A 19,241-nucleotide genomic window follows, 5' to 3' on the forward strand; every position below is an offset into this window, starting at 1 on the left:
ACCTGAACTTAAAATTTCTGTCACATTTAAGATCCAGTTATCCAACTAATTATCCTTAGACAGTCTTCTCTGTTCTTCTCTCTTCTTTCATGTATGTTAACTACTTGTATCACATATGGTAGAAATTATCATTTTTCTCACAGAAAATTATAGCTCAGTATTGCCAGTTAATTATGTTTAAACAGGATAAGACAGTGCCTAACCTTTGGGTTTCTTTAAAGTAATTCATTGCACTGTGCAAAATGCATTTTGGTTAAAGATTTTTGTTTAAAGCAGACTGATTATCCTGCACTGGTTTTGTGCCTGCAGCTGCATTTCAATTTGGTGGCTTTTAGTTTTGTGTATCAGCTTCATTCCAGCATCTGGATTTCTTTAGGTTTTTTTCTACTCTTTAGAATGCTGCATGTTCAGAGTTGCTATCTATGTATCAAAGGTAAATTTTAATGATGCATTTCACTAAATAACCCCTTTATAAAGCAATTGTCTTTTGAGCATGGTGGTGTGAAAATATACTAGTGCTCCTGTAGTCAGTAAAAGGATTCTCAAAGAACCTTAAGATGCAGGAATACAGTACTTCTGTGCTTGAAACACTGCATATGAGGAAAACTGGTCTCACTAGGGTGAAAAAATATATTAAAATTTATGGTAATAAAGAATTTTGAGTGGCTTTAGATAAGAAAGAAGTTGGTTTAGGAACAGATGCACTTCAGTTCATTTGAAACACCAGTGCATAGAGACATACCAAGTTAATAGCCACTTGTGTTTTGAGGCCATGAAAGGGTAATTGAAGCCATTAAAGTGTCTTTAGAAGCTAAATCTGTCTTAACTTGTTAATTGGTAACCAGCAATGCTGTTCAGTGCTGTTAATTTTCATATTAGTCCTATTTTTAAAATTAATATTATTTTTTACAGTTCTTTTAAGAGAAAGATCCTATATTAACTATAACTGTTACATGTGTCACTCCTTTCCAGTCTCTTTAAGCAACAACAAAAAACAACCACACAAACAAACCCACAAAAAAAGTGTAAATTCATGTTTGTTATAAAGAGATCACTTTGCTCTACAAACTGTGCCCCATCTGACTGCCTTTGAAATTCATTTTTGCAGTCATGCTGTGGATTTGAGAATGGGACAGACATTACGTTGAAGCAGCTGTGTAAAGTCCACCTAAGAAACTTGACTAAAACAGCCTCAAATTCTTCTTTCAAATTCATTTTTACTCCTTTGGGGGATTATTTGTCTGTGCATCTCCTCCCTACTCTTCTCCCCTATCAGGCAGTCATTTAGTATACTCTATCATTTCATATTGTTCCTCTTGCTGTTTAAAATGTTGCATCTCCTGATCCTTAAGGCATCTGTCCTGCTATGACATCCATAGAAATCCCACATTTCTAAACTGCTTTTCTATCCCGTTACCACTAAATTGTAGCTGGACAAAATTGTACCAATGCTATTATCATAAATCCAAGAGATACTTTTTTAAATACAGTTCTTGTTTTTCCTGGATTTGCACTGGGTAAATAATAAAATAATAAAGGTATAGTTGGGATTAAATAGTCTAATTTTGTAAGAGCAAAACAGAACATTTTGGCATGTCCTGACACCTGGAATTTCAGTTAGAACACTTTATATAGTATTTCTATATAAAAAAGAAGACTGCACTGCTGGATCACATGCAGCCTGAAAGTCTCTTAGTGCAGTTTGCTGGCTCTCTGTGTTTCAATGCTTTTCCTGCAGTGGAGGTGTGAATATGGATTCTTTGGAAGGATACAGACAGATGTAGTCAGAATTGATTTAGTGTGAAGGAAAGCATTGTAAGGGTTTCTTTAATGTCCACAGAACATTCTGCAAAAGTTCTTTGCATCTGTTTTTTGAAGTTGTGATTCGCATTTTCTGAAAGCAGCTGACACTGATTCTTTTAATAATGTGTAATTATCTTAGTAAATTATGGTAATTGTCTCTGTCATGACCATCTTTTTGAACACCTGAAGGCAGAGAGCGACAAAAGAATTCTAATAATTCTATTACTTCACAAGATAAATTTAAGATAATTGGCTTTCAAACAAACCTTAATTTTGTTTGAATATCAAACTCAGTCATACTGCTTGTAGTCAGCCTGCTGCCCCAGAAGGATACTGCTTTGAGCATTGCCTTAACAGGGATCTTTCCTCCTTATTTTATCACTGTTCTTTAGAACTTTAAATTATAGGTTCAGGACAAAGGAGAATGAGAACTATGCAAAGCCATGAGGGAGAGATGTGAGCAAGCTATATGTATGGTGAAATAAAAAACACATAACGCTTCATTAGGATGCGTTGTATGAAACAAGAGATGCCTTATACATATTTGGATTTTACATCTACAGTAGAGGAAAAAAAATATTGGCTTTTATTGTACAATCTTTAGGACATTTTTTTTCTCACCTTTTTGAAGGGTACTGGGAAAATTGCACTGACAGAAGTAATTTTGAACATGTAACACTTTTTCATAACATTATGTTGTTCTTAATCTGATTTAAGAACTTTTTTCTTTCTTCCACTCAATTTTACTTTTAAAATAGACTGGAAAGATTTGAGCTTTGTTTTTTGCAAGTGTGACAAGTTCTCTCATACAGACTCTGAGGTGTGCCCCCAGTGATCTGGGGCTTTTGGGGTTACTGATGTTTGGATTGGATTACTGGCTCTTGACAGATGTGGGCAAAATGTTGGAAAGAAGGCTTTGTGTCCATGGCTTTTCTTTGAAATGCAGTGAACAGGCAGTTGTAAGTAATGATTCTCACATGATTCCTAGGTGTCGTAAGACTGCTAATTTTGTCTTTACATATTTTGATGTAAGTACAGAGTATGTGGGACTGTTCTTTTTCTAGCCTTTTCCACTCCCTATAAAACTTGATCTTTTTAAACCACGCAGTTCTTCAGTATCTCAATCAAGACAGAATCATGTGTTGAGAACATGCTAGTTAACAGTTGAGTTTTTATTTGTATGTTAAACATCATTGAACTTAAAAACTGACAAAGGACATTGGGAGACCTTTGATTAGCCTCATCTAGTGCTACAAATTACATTGATATTGCAAGTAAGGATAAGCTTGAGATTTTCAGCAATTTGAACTGAGATTGATTGAAATCCACACAGTAATACCCTTAAGAGTAAAAGATGGATCTGTACATTGTAAGATGTGCGTTAGAAATAGAAACTAGAGAAGAAATGAGAGATAATAGTATGATAGAGTTGAAGAATATATTGAGCTTTCCTTTTGATTACTACTTTTCTGTAAAACATTATTTAACTAATTGTGGGTTTTCTTAAACTACTCTGCTACAAGATACTCTTGTTTCATTGATGTCCTATTTCTAGCCACATTTTCACTGTTGGTGCTTCACTTGATGCCTTTCAAGTTTAAAACTTGTTTTGCCTGCTCTACAGTACAAATATGTTCCTGACCCTTTCTTTTGGATGAAAGATGCTAGCAGTCATCAAGTTCTTCAGTGAGGCAGATTTATAAATATTGTAGATGTTACAAATGTTCTTTGGAAAGTTAGATGCTGTCGTCGTTCCAGATTGTGTCAGTCAGCAATACTGGGCAAAATTGTCATTCACAGTATATAAAACATACTAATTTTTAATTATGTCTAAGTAAATACTGAATTTTCAAAAATAGTATTTGTTAAGCACATAAGGTAAAATATGTGCAGCTGTAATTTAATAATCCAGTATGACAGGCAAATGGCAGAATTTATTTCTGTGTAAATCAGGTACCACATAAAAAGCAATATGAGTTATTTAATTATTTTTATGTTAATACAAAATGTATGGAAAACTATACACCTAGGGAACCACATGAAGAAGTTTTAATGAGGTGCTTTTATTTAGATTCTGCTTTCTAATACCTGCTTTTGAAGGCAGTTCTACAACATGTTAAACACTTCTAAATCAATAATTATGTGGTCCAAGCTTGTCCTTTCTTTTCCTGTATTTCAGCTTTGCCCAGTGTGTTGTTTTCTTACCTGATTCCACAGTGAGTTTTCTAGAGTTAAATCAGCTGATGGGAGCCATGTGCTTCTGAGGAGTAGGAGGAAAGGAAATGGAATTGTTTTTAAACAGCTCAGCATCCTCCATCACCTCACCATGTGGTTACCTTTACTTGAACTCCCATAGCCTATATAACTTCAAAATAGAAGTGTCATACTGTAAAGCCATAGTTTTGTAGACCCATATAAAATGGATTTTATTGAAATTCTACTTTTAAAATACTAGCTGATTTAAGGAATTGAAAAATTATGAAAGCACATGAACCTTGCTTAAAATTTAGGTTCAGGTATCTGTGCTTAATACAAATGAAATCATACTAAATTATTTGGCTAATATATTTGTATCTCATTTCTGTGTTATCCTTAACTTCAGCTGAGTACAGAGTGTTAAAAAAAAAAAAAAAAAAAAAAAAGCCAAAACAAACCACCACTCCAGTATTCATAAGATGGATATCTCTAGCTGAAAAACTTCTGGAGAGTGCTAATTTGAGATCTAGGTGAGCTTAGGAGTGGCCATTTCTTGACAAAATTCATTTTCAACTTTTGTATTCTTAAATATATGTTACACAGAATTGAAGAAAAATTGCAACTAAAAACATCAGCCTATAATAAAAGTTACAAAACTGCACTTGTAGGTTCTGGTCAGAGGAATTGAAGAAACTGTATTCTTCTAATACAGAATATGTAGTGCACTGTATTCAGTTGCAAGGGCAAAGGTATGTTACTTGATGAGTATTTACCTTCTATCATTCTTTGAGTGTACTGGATTATTTTGATCAAATCTTGAACCTGTGATTTATCTAGAACACTGGCATTTGTAAGGTGATGCCTTTGTATCTAAGTATGTGGAAGTTTCATCCTTCTTACTGCTCTATAATTTCATTATTCTTCAAAGCTATGTAGGTTGTTCTTGTCAATATACTGCAGCATTACTGATCATTAATTACCAAGACTATGAAACTGAGTTATCAGCATAAGAAGATTAATGTTTGCAATTTAACTGGAATCAAGCATTTTATATTCTCCTCTGCTCCACAGCATAATTTAAAATGAGAACCTCCTTGTCCTTGTTAGTTGCTGCTGATTTCAGACTGGTCAAATGCAATGTTAATTTCTCTATTTATTAACAATTTCCTTTCCCATCTCTTTGGATATGAAGTTACTGGATTTCTAGCACTTGGGATACTCAGCATCCTAAATTGTCTGTCCTTGATAATAAAGCTGCTCTGGTAATTTGGGAGGGGTTCAGTGGTGAGGTACAATAATTCATGAGACAGATGGGATGTAGGAAGTCACCAAAGGCTTTATCACTTGGAGATATGTGGGGAAGTCTGATGCTTTCATCACTCTTCCTCCCTCTTATAATCCTATGTGCCATCTCCCAACTTCTTTACGTAATAAGGGAGGGACCTGGAAAACTCATCTATACACAGATAAAGAAATATAGAGATACATCCTGAAAGGAAGTTGACTGTCAAAGAAATACAATTTTGCAGGCTGAGAAAGTGTTTCTTACAGTACAAGTGAAGTATGACAGAAGGTTTAGGCTTTGGTCAGTAGTGCATTGGGAAATAAATGAAAGATCCAGTGACTTTGGCAGATGATCTAGTTTTTGCATATTAATTAAGAAGACTTCATCAAGCAACTTTATAAAATCCACTTAAAATATTAATACCAAGCTCCTTAGAACTGCATTGGCTGAGGGGCAATTTGAGAAGGTTATTTTTTTATTACAATATGAGCTTTGATTTTATAGCATGGAAAAGGAGATTCCCTGCAATTTTCCTGGTCTGAGGCATGCCATCTCTCTAGCAAGTCAGGTTTGGTTACAATCAGCCATAGTCATTAATGAAGCAATTCCAGCTGCTACTTTTTGGCTGCTTACATACAACTACTCTGTTCTTCCTTTTCAGCCCATACAAGGTAACCTATGGTGGCTGATCTCTTAGCAGGAGGGCAGTGTATTTCTGAATATGCTAGGCAGGGCTGCAGGGTCAAACTGGGATCACAGGGATTTCTCCTCATCCAGATAATGAGCAGAAAATTTATTTCCCCCCCCCCATTATAAGCTCTGTGTGTCAGAATGCTAGCTGGAGATAGATATTGCTTGCTTAAGCATTAAAATGTCATTATTCTCCTATTTTGGAAATAATAGATTAAAGGCACTTAAACATTTTTGAAAACCTGTAAATTAGTCAGATTTGCCTAATTCTGTAGGCTTAGGATTTATTAACCATTGTTGGTTTTTGTCTTATGGTATTACATGTGAATTCATGACTCTTAATAGACAGCACAGGAGTTTAAAACTAGTTCAGAAAATGAAATAAGTTTGTATGGTAGACTTGTGATGGTAGGTTTATATTAAAGGTAACTTTTTTCCCAGCTAAACACAGGAATTGAGTAAATTGCTAAGCACTTACTCTGCTAAATATATCACATTATCATCAGAAAGAAAATTTAAGCTTTCTCTGATCATGGGTCAAGATGAAAATACATTAACAGAGACAATCTTGTAAGAGAATACTCAAATTTGATTATTAAATTAAGGATTTTGAAAAGTTATCATGTATCTTATGAATTTGTCACATTTAAAAAATACAGCTGAGTCACTCTTACAAACAGGGTTTCTGATTTTGCAAATACAAAGCTGACAGTCTTTTTTTCTCTTTGACAGATGGGGATGGACAAAGTGAACATTTATTACCCGTCTGCGAAGACAGAACATGTCAAAAAAGTGCCATCTACGTAACTAAGCATGGATTGGATCAGGTATGGTGAGTTTGAAATTGCAAAGACAAAGGCAAATACTGTGCTTTATGAAAGAGTATCAAACACGAAAATTACTTTTCAGGAAGGAAAAACTTCCTCATCTGTAATTATTGCATAAAAGAGAATTTAATTTGTTTGTTTGTTTATTACCTAACTAAAACAATATGGGTTTGGTGGAAGAGGTTGCATACCTAGAATTCTATGTAAGGGATAATTCTATTCTAGAAAATTTATTTATATTTCCAATGAGTCACTTCATTGCTTGCAAAACACTCCATTCTAAGAACCATAGCTGCCCCAGCAGGAGATGACAAACAAGGTTTATGCTAAGAGTTGGAAACAGATTTAATTAATTCAAATAAGCTTCTTCAATTTTAAGTCAAGGAGTTATTCTATAGTTAAAAAAACAAACAAGCAACCCCACAACACACTCACATGTATCTATATATAAATGCATACACACATGCATAACAAGTTGAACCAGCCCACACCTCCTACCCTTTATTTCTACTGTGCCTGATTGTTATTAAGTAAATTTCCAAATGGTATATAAAGACCTGTTTAGGCTGTGTATCTTCAGGATTGAGTTTTTATTACATTATTTCACCTTTGTTTATTCACAACACTACTTGTTTTGATAGACATGGTCATAATTCATGTAACATCACTCTGTACTGGAAAGGAAAGCAGGCAGTTACCAGTCAGTCAAGGAACTATAACTAGTATGGAATATACCATCAGCCTAAAGAAGAGTAACTAACTCTACATTTGGTTGTGTGTATTTTCAGCCTTCTAATCTTGGCATCTCTGCTCTTGGAAATGCATGTATTTCTGTGCACACTGTTTGGAAGTTTGTGGGTTCATTTGGGGTTTTTCACATGAATTCCCTGTGAACACAGAATAGAGGCAGTGGGTGATAGTGCTGCTGGACACGCAGTGTGACAGCAGAGTTTGATTTAGGGGTCGTGGCCTTGCATAAAGCAAGTGGCTGCTCATTTCCTGATACCTGTGCTGCTCTCTGGTCAAAGGGAAACACAGATGTTTGATAAGCATGTTACACTGATTACAGTGCTGTAATGGGCTGCTTACATTTCACTGTTCAGTAGCTGGGGTGCTCTTATGTCAAAAAACAACTGCTCTTTAGCTCTAAGTGTAGTTCCTTACCCATGATAACAGAAGAAGTAAAAGACATTTGACTTTTTCTGATCAAGTAATTTTATTTTAAAAAGTGAAGAAGTCAACAGATTCTCATTCTGATAGAAAAAAAGCATTAAGAAGTACTAAGAGTTACCTAGAAACTTAAAAGCAATTTTCTCTGCATATTTTTAGAAGGACTTTTTCATTAAAAATGACAGTATCAAATTACATGCCATGATGACTTGTTCTGGCCTAACCTTTTTAAAGATTTATACCTAGAATAGTCTTTTCTTGCACTCTTAGACTCATCTAGAGTTGATGGAGCTTTTTCTTCTAAAGTATTTTATCCTTTCCATTCTGAAACAGTGGAAAATGTCAGCATCTTCATTCATATGTCTACAGTTTTTCCCATGTGTTGCATGTATCCTTCAGGTAGAATCTATTTAAACATGTTACCTCCCATAGTGTCACTGAATTTGGTCATCATCAGATGACCCAAATTCCAAGCCTTGACTAAATAAATTAACCTTCATGAGCAATTACAAAAGTAAACTGTGTGGCAACAGACTAAGATAATTTATTTTTGTTTATTTAATCACTATACAATTTGAGGATAAAAATAATTAACTCTTGTGATGCAGAATGTGTTTCAGCAAGGCGATGACAGCACTTGTCTAACAGGAAGGTAATTACAGGGAATATATGGAAAACTGAGAGATTGCAAATCTGTTATTGAAAAAGTAGATTATATGTATCCATTATGTTAGTTGAGTTTTTGCTGCATGGTCTTAGGGCTTCAGGGTTTTTTTTAGTGTTAAGAATGTAGCTAGGAGTTCTGGTTTCCAAAGTTGTTTTTTAAAAGAAATTTACTGATCTCAGATCTGAAAGATCACAAATTACGTGACTGTCCTATAAAAATTATTTTGCTTACAGCAACTGGACCTGGTTCTGTCCTTTCTACTTGTCTGTTGTGACCTCTGAAGAAACCAAACCAAAAACAGTTAATTCAGTTCTGTGATAGTGTGTGATGCATTGGGATGAAATGTGTAGAAATCAGAAATATGCAACTGTTGTTTGTGGTTCTAAAAATTATGCTGTAGAGAGACATCCTGTGGCATGTCAGGCTTTGGAATTGTTCTGGGAGGTTCTTGTCGAATATGTCAGTCTACAGTATATCTCTCATGTCTTTGGCACAGCTACACAGTTACTGGAAAGCCAAGGAGATGCAGGAGAATTATTTCAAGGATGATCCTTCACCATGGGTTTTAATTTATTTATTTAATCTTTCTAAGTATTAGGAATATCTCAGATACATTTTCTTCATGGAGCAAAAGTAAAGGCTGACAAAATAGGTATTGAGTGACTTCATGAGATACAGATCTACTGAAATTTTAAAAGAATGTGAATGTTGCCATAGCAACAGAAGAATTGCTGCCAGATCTGAGTTAGAATCCATACACAGTTTCAGATTGTGGCAAGAGTTAGGACACCTCAGACTTCTTTAAATTCACCTGCAATAGCTACAGACTAAAATGTTAGCTGATTTAGGTCGCTCATCTAGACTCAGAAAATCAAGCTGAGTTCTTCCTGAAACTTGTTTTCAAGTCCCTAGTAGTGTTAATTGTAGAAACTCTCTATTATTGTACTCTTAGAGATGACTAATCTTTCTTTTAATGTGACCAAGTATTCAGTATGATGTTTCCTGAAGCAACCAGTATTATTTCAGTTCCTTCATCTGAGAGTTTCTTTGTAAGTTTCAGGATTCTTATAACCCTTCTCTGTACAATATAAAGGTTGGAGCTTTATTCCTCTTATAAACCATGGAGCTCTGAAGCAGAACACAGCAATGCATCCTTCAGCAAACTGCAGGTATCATTCTCGAGGCAAGAAAGGCATTTTGACAGCACTGATTATCAGCTGCAGTTGGTCACTGTTAGACGTTTTTCCTTGTTCCTCTATAACAGTTCAAAAAAGAAGGTGGGGGAGTGGATTGCAGCTGCTGTAATTTTCATAAATCTCAGATTCTACAAGATCCTCTGATCATTTTTAAGTTGCTCATCTCTCAAAGCAGCTATGGAGCTGTGTTCCAGCATTGAAAATACAACTGTCACTGTTTTGGTTACTTTTTCCTCTATATTGTTAAATCAATGGTGGGGATTGTCCTCTTCTGGGCTTTGCACACTGGAAGTTCATGGTGTAATGTACAGGTAATTTACCTAGTTTATTTTTGAGCAGTAGTGGTTTAGGTTCAAAGACCTGCTAACAGACTTTAGAGCAAGAGGACTGCCTTCCCTAATGTAGAGAAGAATGTGGTCTCTAGGAGATGTGCCCTTTTTGAGTGAAGTGGGGTGAGTGAGACTAGTTTTAAATTTTTCTGAAGTACACAATTTTATTCCATTTTTCAGCCTGCTTTTCCATCTGAGCTAGGTAACAAATCATACTATCAGAAAACAGCCCAAAACAGCTGTGTCCCCACAATAGCCATCTATTGATATCTTGGAATAAAAGGAAAAAAATAGTTTGAGTCTGTTTCCTATTAAAAAAGTAACAGCAAACGTGAAGCTTAAAGTAGTCGTCTGGATTATCAAATACACCATAAGTAGGTGATTTGTATTATTAACAACTTTATTTTAATTTTTTGCCTTCTTACTGACATTTATGTCCTGGGGCACATGCACAGTTAATCTTGCACTACATGACAAAATACTGCCCTTTATAATTAAGCATGAGTTTCACTGAAAGTGGGAATTACTCTGAATTTAAACTGTCACAGTAAGTTACATATGATGCTAGAATGTGCTCTGGGTCCTCATCAAACAAGAGTGATGTTTTCGAAATGTTCTGTAACTGGTGTTATGAGAAGTCCCATAACTGATTCAGTGAGATGAATGAATCTTACTCTGTAGAGTACACAGTGATGATGCTTGGTAGCAATAGGTCATGTTTCTGGTTCGCTCACCTGTATTTTTACATCTCTGCATTTCACTGTAGACTATAATTGTTAAATTGCTTTCTGCTAAACACTCCAACTCAAGTAAAAACTGAATAAAATCTGCATTTGTGCCTGAAAATTCATTTTTTCTTTTATTTCTTGAAAACAATGATACCATACATGGGAACATTTAGAAAGTATATGATGGATATAATTGGATTTCATTGCGATGATTGCATGAATGATACCATGTAAAGTAAAGCCTATTGTATTTCATGGTTCTGATTTCAATCAGTGATTTTCAAAATTACAATATTGTGTAATAATTTTGTTTCATCTGTCTTCTGCATGACAAATAAGAGCTAAATTTAACCTTTTGAAAAATTTGCCTTGGTTTAAGAGTATTTTCCTTTTTCTCTGGTTCTTCAATTTTCCCAAACCTTCAGCAGCTAACTAAATAGGGACACATACATTGGGAGGGAGGCTGTAGCAGGGGTCAAAGTACGATTTACTTCAAGTTTTCATCGAGAATGTGTTGGAGTTGATCGTTGCAGTTCAGATGTCATTGCTTACACAGGCAGATACGCAGTAAATATATACAGTGTCTGGCAGAACAGTTCCAGGTTTCTAAGCCATCTGTGATATCCAAACAGAGTTGACCTTAGTGCACTTTTAAAATAAATGTGAAGGCCTCTCTAACATGCACATGGTTGCATGTAATCTCAAGGGACCAGCCCACATGTCGCACGCAATTGCCATGTGGCAGGAATGTTGTTGATTACTGAATTGTGTTAGTGAGGGAGTCTCTGCACAGCAGGAAATTATTCTGTCAGGGATCTCATTCTGGTTTCTGAAATAGCTAAATTAAGGCTTGGATGAAAGACATTTAAAATGCTGTTAAGTGGTTTTGATGTTGTGGTGATAGAGATCCTTGAAGATGGCACCCTTCTTTCCTTTTGAAGGCATTATCGGTTAGTTGACATGTAAAATTACTTCTGGCTTTAAAAATGGCACTGAATTTTTCTGTAGCATTGAAATGTTAACCCTGGTACTTCAGCTTCATACCAACTTGTGAAATTACTTTGATTTTAATTAAGATAAATTTCTGTTTAGCATCTCTTTGGAACTAAGTGCAGATACAGTCTATTTCTTGTCCTGGAGAATTATACTTTGCATTTCTTTTGTACTTTCAATTTGATACTGTAATCTTAATCTCTTATCAAACAGTTCAGTATCTGATGCTGCTGGGGAGATAGGAGAGAAGTTAAAGCTCTTGAACTTCTACATATCCATGAATAATAGAATCATTTGAGCTGAAATGAACCTTAGGATATCCAGTCTCCTTTAAGTAGGGTCAGCAGTGAATTCAGACCATGTTGTTTAGAGCTTTGTCCAGTCAAACTCTGAAAATTCCCAAGGACAAAGTTTCTGTATCTTGTGTCTCTTGCCTAGTTGAATTACCATCACAGTGAATTTTTGTGTGTTTATCTCTAGCTGGAATTTCCCTTGTCAGTTTGACCTTTGTCTTTTGTTCTCCTGCCATGTATATCAGTAGAAAGCCTGGCTCCATCTTCTCAGTTATCTCCTTGCATGAATTGGAAGGTCCAATTAGGTCCTATTATGTCCCCCCTAAATCTTTAGTTCTCCAGGCTGAGCAAGCCCTGTGCCCTCAGCCTGTCCTTTGAGTAAATATGCAATGCCTGGGGATCTTGGTGACCCTTTTCTAAACTCAGTATTCTCAAATGTTTCTTGAACCATGAGGCACAAAACTGGACACAGAATCCAGATGCAGACTTACAAGTGCTGAAAAAAGAGCAATAATACTTGCCTCAATCAGCAGGAGCATAGGCAGCAGTTCCAGTGCAATCTGCTGTTTGCTGTCATAGCTGCCACACTTGGCTTTACCTTACTGTCCACCAGGACCCATGCATCTTTTTTAGCAGAGCTGCTACTCATCTGGTCAGTCTCCAGCCTGTACCAGTGCAGGGGTTTACTCCCATCTGCAGGATTTTCTATGCTGATTGTTATAAGGTGCCTGTTGGCCCATTCTTGCCTTCCTAGGTCCCTTGCAAATGGCCACCTTGTCCAGAAACACATTGATTGTATCCCCTTTTGGTCTTGGCCACAAATGTAATGAGGGTGCATCCCTCCTCCAGCTTTAATGTCGCCTATTGCTTGCAATTCCAAGAAAAACACTGGGACTCAGGATCTCAAGGCTCTGAGGGTTTGGGCTTACCTACACTTAAGGATCAGTACATATTCAAGGCAAGCCTGAATTTCAGTGAATTTGTTCCTGAGTTATCTCCATACACTAGACACATTCGAAAACACTTGATTCTTATAATCTTATCTATGTTCTTCTGTTCTGGAGTAATTTAGTGCATAAAAAAGACAAAATTATGTTTTTCATTTGATGAAAGGCTTAGGAAATAATCCTTATTTCCTCTTTGGAAATTTTGTACATGGTTGAGAATCCTGATGCAGTGAAGAAACCTCAGCTGTTTTAAAAAGAATTAGGCTGTTTCAGTAATGAAAATAATTTTCTTACCTAGCTGATTTTTTTTTTGTTTTATTTTACAGTGGATTCCAGTCTTGCAAGACTTCAGAAATAAAGACACACTCTGGGGCTTTGTACCATATCAAAATAACAAATCTTCAACAGAAGTTTCATTTCCAATTACACTTCATATTGGTGATTACAATATGGATGGCTACCCAGATGCTCTTGCTATACTACGGAACACATCTGGAAGGTAAAGTATACACAAACCTAGAAATAAAGACTTATCAAATGCATGTTCAGTCATCAGTCATACAGATGATTAATTTCAGTACATCTCATTCATTTTATCAAGTGAACAAGACTTGTGTTCTCTGTTAAATGTTTCCCTTTTGAAAAATGTACTGCCTTTACATGGTATATTCAGAATACAAAATTGTATAGGCATAGACTGTGACTCTTGGTGGGGAGCTGTACAGAGGCATGAAGTACCATTTTAGGTGCTCCTCTTGGATCACAGGAGCTGATTATCTCTCCCTTTCCCAAGTAATCTTCTGTAAAATCTTGACTTCAGCTTTCAGCGTTAGGAACATCAGGCTTCTGAAAGCTGGAGAGCCTGTTCCGTGCTGTCACATGGAGTGAATGCTGATTGCTGACTGCTGAAAACACACTAGTGTGTTTTGCCTCTTTTGAGAACCAATTTTGTGTTGTCCAAATGTAACTGAAGTAAACAAACTCCCATGCCCCTCTTTTCAGGGGGTGCTTGGGGAACCCAAAAACCAACCAACCAAAAAACCTTCTAAACTTTCTCTTTTTCTTTTTTTTTTTCTTTATTACTTACTTTCCTAATACTTTGTATTGCTACTGTCTGGTGTTATGTGGGAGAGGGCATGTAGTGATGCTTACAGGGAGACTTATTGTACATAGAGAAGTTAGTGATCCACTTAACAATTGACCTGTGTAGGTGCAGGCCTGTGCTGCTCTGCACACACCACTTGGCTGCAGGATAAACTTTGCCAGCTAATCGTAACGGAGAAGCCTGTAGGCAGTTCCCACCTGGCACCTGGTGATAATACCACTGGCATGTCCTTGTCTTTACCTTGAAATGAAGCAGCATGTTTTCATGTGAACATTCTTTTGCTTGGCAGTAGAAATATTAATAGGCTTGTTTACTTCTAAGCAAAAAAAAAAACCTGTGTATGGACAAAAATGCAGAAGAACTTCACTACAGATGGGATATGTGCATCATGCCATGTCCTTACTAGAGGTCTGTCTGATGCTGCAGAACTTGGGTTTTCCAGCATCTGAAGAGATGTAAGATTAGCTCTACGATCCTGGTTTTCTTCCTCATGTCATCACTTGTAAGAGGTATTCTAATGAATACCTTATGGACTTTCAATATCTTCCTTATTGGGTTCTAGGACAAATACTTGCACTAGACTATTACAAGGCAAAATTAATCTTTCTTACAGGTGTATTTATTATCTTCTGTACAGTATTTTGAATGAGCTTGGGTGCACAGGTTCATCATTTAAATTAATATTGAAAAGGACTGAGAAGCTCACTTTGGTGATTAAAACAGTATAGAGACAATTTATATGCTGAAGTCAAAGAATTCAGTTCAGATCCTCTAGTGGTTGCTTGAACATGATTTACCCACTGACATCTTTGTGTTAAAAGTTCTTCAGATACTGACACATACCTAAAGTTGACCCAGTTTGAGAGTTATATGTGTGTGTGTTCAGTCTGTCTGATGTGATTCAGAGACAAGGCACTGAGCAGCTGAGCTCTGCCTCTGTATCTCTGAGTCTTAAAATAACTAGCACAGCAGCTCTTTATATTCAGACATGGGAGAGGAGAAGGATCTGATGCTGTTGCTGCTCAAACTTGCATAGGCAAAGTTAAAGCACTCATCCTCTGAATGTCAGTTTTTTCACTTGATAGCCTTGCTCAGTTGGGAGTTGGCATCTTCTGTTCAGCAGTTGTTGAATAAAGGCTGTAAACAGTCTAGAGAGCAGACTAGAACCAGTGTCTTCCCTCTTCCATAGAAATACCATGTCATCTAAACTGTAATGCTGCTCTTGTCTTTGTTTTTACTTAAGCCCCACAAATCCTATGTTTTGAGCTGTACTGCAGGCTATTTTGTAGAGTGGATCCTGATAGCTAGTACACTTGAAAAGGACCTGATGAAGATTTATGGAGTTCAGAAGTTAATTTGAATTTATTTTGTCCTTTAAGATTTTTTTGGACCTTGTCTCCTCTGGGTGGTGTATAACTATAGCAGTGTAATATTCTGTAAAAGATTAAAATAGTTCATGAAGATGTAATCCTGTAAAACCCCAGGAAGTTACTTATGTCTCATTGCACTCTGATAAGCTTTAATCTTTATTCTCCTTGCTTCTGAAATGGTTTATTCAATTGAGTGCATCTTAGTGTAATTTTGAAACTTGACTTCAGAGTTGAATGACACAGCAAGGCATAAGGACTGAAGGTACTGGCAGATGATTTGGCAGGTTATTAAGAGGGTAGTTCAGAGAGCTGAGGAAGTCTGACAAAAAAGCCTAAATAAACTAAGAATTAAGAAATTCACTGTATGTTAACACTATTTTTCCAGTGTTAGTAAAAAAGTAATGGAAACAAACTTTGTACTTGGGGATGGGATTGAAAGTCACTTTTTTGCATCCACTATGAAATGTCACTTTCAGAGCAGTATTAACTCTGTTTCTGAGAGACTTAAGGAAATGCTTCCTTTTAACTGTGTCATAGAATGGAGAGAATTAAAACAGTGTGGGAATAAATTTAAAAGCTCTTCTTAAATTAGAGCAAATTAAAGTGAAAACCTTATTTAATGGATTTTAAACACTTCTGGATCAAGTTGTTTATTTCTTTCTGTGAAGCCCTTCATGCTACATCTACAGATCTCATTTCGGTGATTGATTACAGTGATTAAATGATAAAAGCGTTTTTGTCAACTCTTGACCTCAATCTGTGCTATAGTCTAGGAAGTCTAGCTTCTAGTTGCTGTCTGTGACTTAAAGAAATTAAAGGAGGCAAAAATAATTTTATCTGAAAAGATACCAACACCTGTTAATGGAAGAATATTGTTGAAATCAATTATAAGCTTTCATTATAATTCTGGAAAGCTCTATCAGATCACGTTCTTAAAAATACCTCCAAAATACTGAAATAAAGACATGATAGATAGGAGTAACTTTGGTTTACTATCCTTCTGGTGCACAAGTCAGTAAAAATTATTAATAGCTTTAAGTATCCTCAGAACTGCCATAAGACCAAACTGATCTCCTTCCATACCCTTTTGATTTTACATAGAAGTGTGTAACTCTCTGATAGCACAGAGACATGCCTTATTAACAGCAACAACACCACAAGAGGAACATGTCTTGTGGTTGCAAATGTGGTGAGGGTTTGAATTCAGAGACTCAATGAACTCCAACAGATTAAGGTGCTAAATTCACAGTCAATTCTACAGATTTATCTGTCCATTATTAATTCTTTAAATTTCTGACTTCAGTCAAAATCTGCACATTAGAACTCCAGTCCACAGATTTTTCTTCAGGCTAGATACATACATGCATTTTTCTTCCCTTTAGTTATGACTGTATTAGAAATTGTGTATGTATATTGAATAATAATAGGTAAAGGGATTTTATCAGTAGTTACTCAGTGGTCCATCCCTACTTCCTATCTTGTCTAAATGTATTAATTTTTTCACATGCTTATTTTAAATTGACCTTGGTAACACTGAAAGTGTAAGTACTGTATGTGAGTCTATAAACATCTATGTTCCTCCTCCCTAATTAGATGAAACAAATTTTGCTTAACCACTTGTTTCCAAATTAGCTGCTAATAATTGTCATTTTGCAAATATGTAATCTAAGGATGCATTTTTTTAATGATGCTTTTATTCAAAGCGAATGTTTTTCACTGGTAAAGTAATGATGAGGTTGGAAATACAGTATCTGTTTCTGATGGGGATGAATAATGGTAAAGACTAAAACTTGGGAATAACAAACAACTGTATATGGACCGTTGAATGAAAAACTTTGAGTGTAATACACTTGTAGAAAGTTTTCCAGGTATGCATAATCAGTTAAAAATGAATATGTATGTATTAGTCCTTTATACAGGCCTACTTGAAAGGACTCTTATCTGACCAAATTATCTCTTCCTAAATCACTGTTACTTGTCACTTCTCGGAAGGTTGGATAAAGGGCTTTTAAGTGTAGGATTGATGAGCACCCTATAATTGAACAAATCTAAAAAATAGGGGCAAATTCCATTATTCTGAATGTTTGGAATAAAGTATCAGTCATTCAGATGTCCCCTGTATAACTGTAAACAAACTAGCCTAAAATTGACAGAATGAGAGATGTATGAAATTAGGCAGTAAATATTTAATTATAATTACAAAGTAGCATGTTAAATAAATGTGCGATCAGTCTTTCTTTTGTGTTAACCCTTGCTAGTAGTAATCCAGCCTTATTAAATGTAGTTTTGCTGCATAGATGACCTTTGGTCAGAAAGTTTCAAATTGTAGACCAGTAAGAGATTTGTTTTAATCTTAAATTTGTTTAAAATATCAACGTGGAAGAAAATTTCTTGGTGGAGCAGGGGTGGGAATAGATTGTCATAAAATAATGAAAAAGCACTGATACTTTTAAAGTAGTGTTTAAGCTGAAGGACCATTGGAGAGACTAAGGAAAATGGCAGATCAGTGCACTTGTACTTGTTTCAGAATAAATTAAAAATATGTTCAGTGTTTTGACTAGTAAATTTGTACCCATTTATTTGGTGTATTTATTGATGTAAGTCAGGCATGACATAATAGTTGTAATTCTGTCTGTAAAGTTAACATAAATGCTTAGGACTTTTAAAGAACCCAGTGACTGCTACCTTTGTTATTATTATATTATACTTCAGCAGACTTAATTTCAATATTTTTGTAATATCTATTATTTAGATTGTTCATAGCAATTAAGTTGGTTTATATCTGTATGTTTTACAGCAATCAACAAGCATTTTTACTAGAAAATGTCCCATGCAATAATGTAAGCTGCAAGAGTGTACATCGGATGTTTAAAGTTTATTGGGAGCTGTTGGATCTAAATCAAATCAAGGATGCTGTGGTGGCAACCTTCTTTGACATATATGAAGACGTAAGTTCAAGTCTGTACTGCAGCAAACAGTGTCTCTTGTGCTGTGTTGCTCTGTCTCTGTGGCATTGGCAGATTGGTTATAGAAACAGTGTATGGCAGGCAGTGCCTTCAGCCTAGGAAATTCAGCCCTGAGATGCTCCCAGGAAGGTGAGCAGACAGCAGCAGCCCTTCAGTGCCTAAATGTTTGCTGACCCTCCATATGCTTCATTTGAGCTGCCCTCTTCAGTGGCAAGAAAGAAGCCATGGATCACATGCATTGTTCTGGTGAGCTGTGGATAGAGAACTCTATCCTAAATTACCACAGATTAATAACATTTGGAAGATGTGAAGATTACTAAAAAAGGTATACAATTCACACACACTATTTTTTTCCTTTTTATCTCTAAGGGAATTTGTTTGCTACATTTAGATGTTATCTAGAGTAAATCCACATTCTAACATAATTTCTTTTGTTTTTCCTCTAGGGAATCCTGGATATCATTGTGCTAAGCAAAGGCTCCTCCAAAAAGGACTTCACTATCCATACATTAAAAAATAACTTTGAAGCAGATGCCTACTTTGTAAAAGTTATTGGTAAGTTGTCACTGTATAATCAAGTCAAAATGTGACCTTGAGAGAAATGTGAATATTTGAGCCTCTGTCTATGATAACCTTATGGTCATGCTCTGTGTATGGTAATTCTAGGAAAGAAAAA

The 19,241-nt window shown here is 35.8% G+C and overlaps 1 protein-coding gene across 1 annotated transcript in view; it reads left to right on the plus strand.

Annotated features, from left to right (window-relative positions):
• ITFG1 (integrin alpha FG-GAP repeat containing 1) overlaps positions 1–19,241 on the plus strand; it is a 67,181-nt gene that overhangs the window by 25,785 nt on the left and 22,155 nt on the right. Inside the window, 4 exon segments of the mRNA XM_009997479.1 lie at positions 6,707–6,801; positions 13,451–13,623; positions 18,397–18,547; positions 19,012–19,120. Of these exon segments, the coding sequence (XP_009995781.1) occupies positions 6,707–6,801; positions 13,451–13,623; positions 18,397–18,547; positions 19,012–19,120 (528 nt within the window).

Source organism: Chaetura pelagica, unplaced genomic scaffold, assembly GCF_000747805.2.
Source record: "Chaetura pelagica isolate M959 unplaced genomic scaffold, ChaPel_1.0 scaffold425, whole genome shotgun sequence".
Classification (NCBI taxonomy): Eukaryota; Metazoa; Chordata; class Aves; order Apodiformes; family Apodidae; genus Chaetura; species Chaetura pelagica.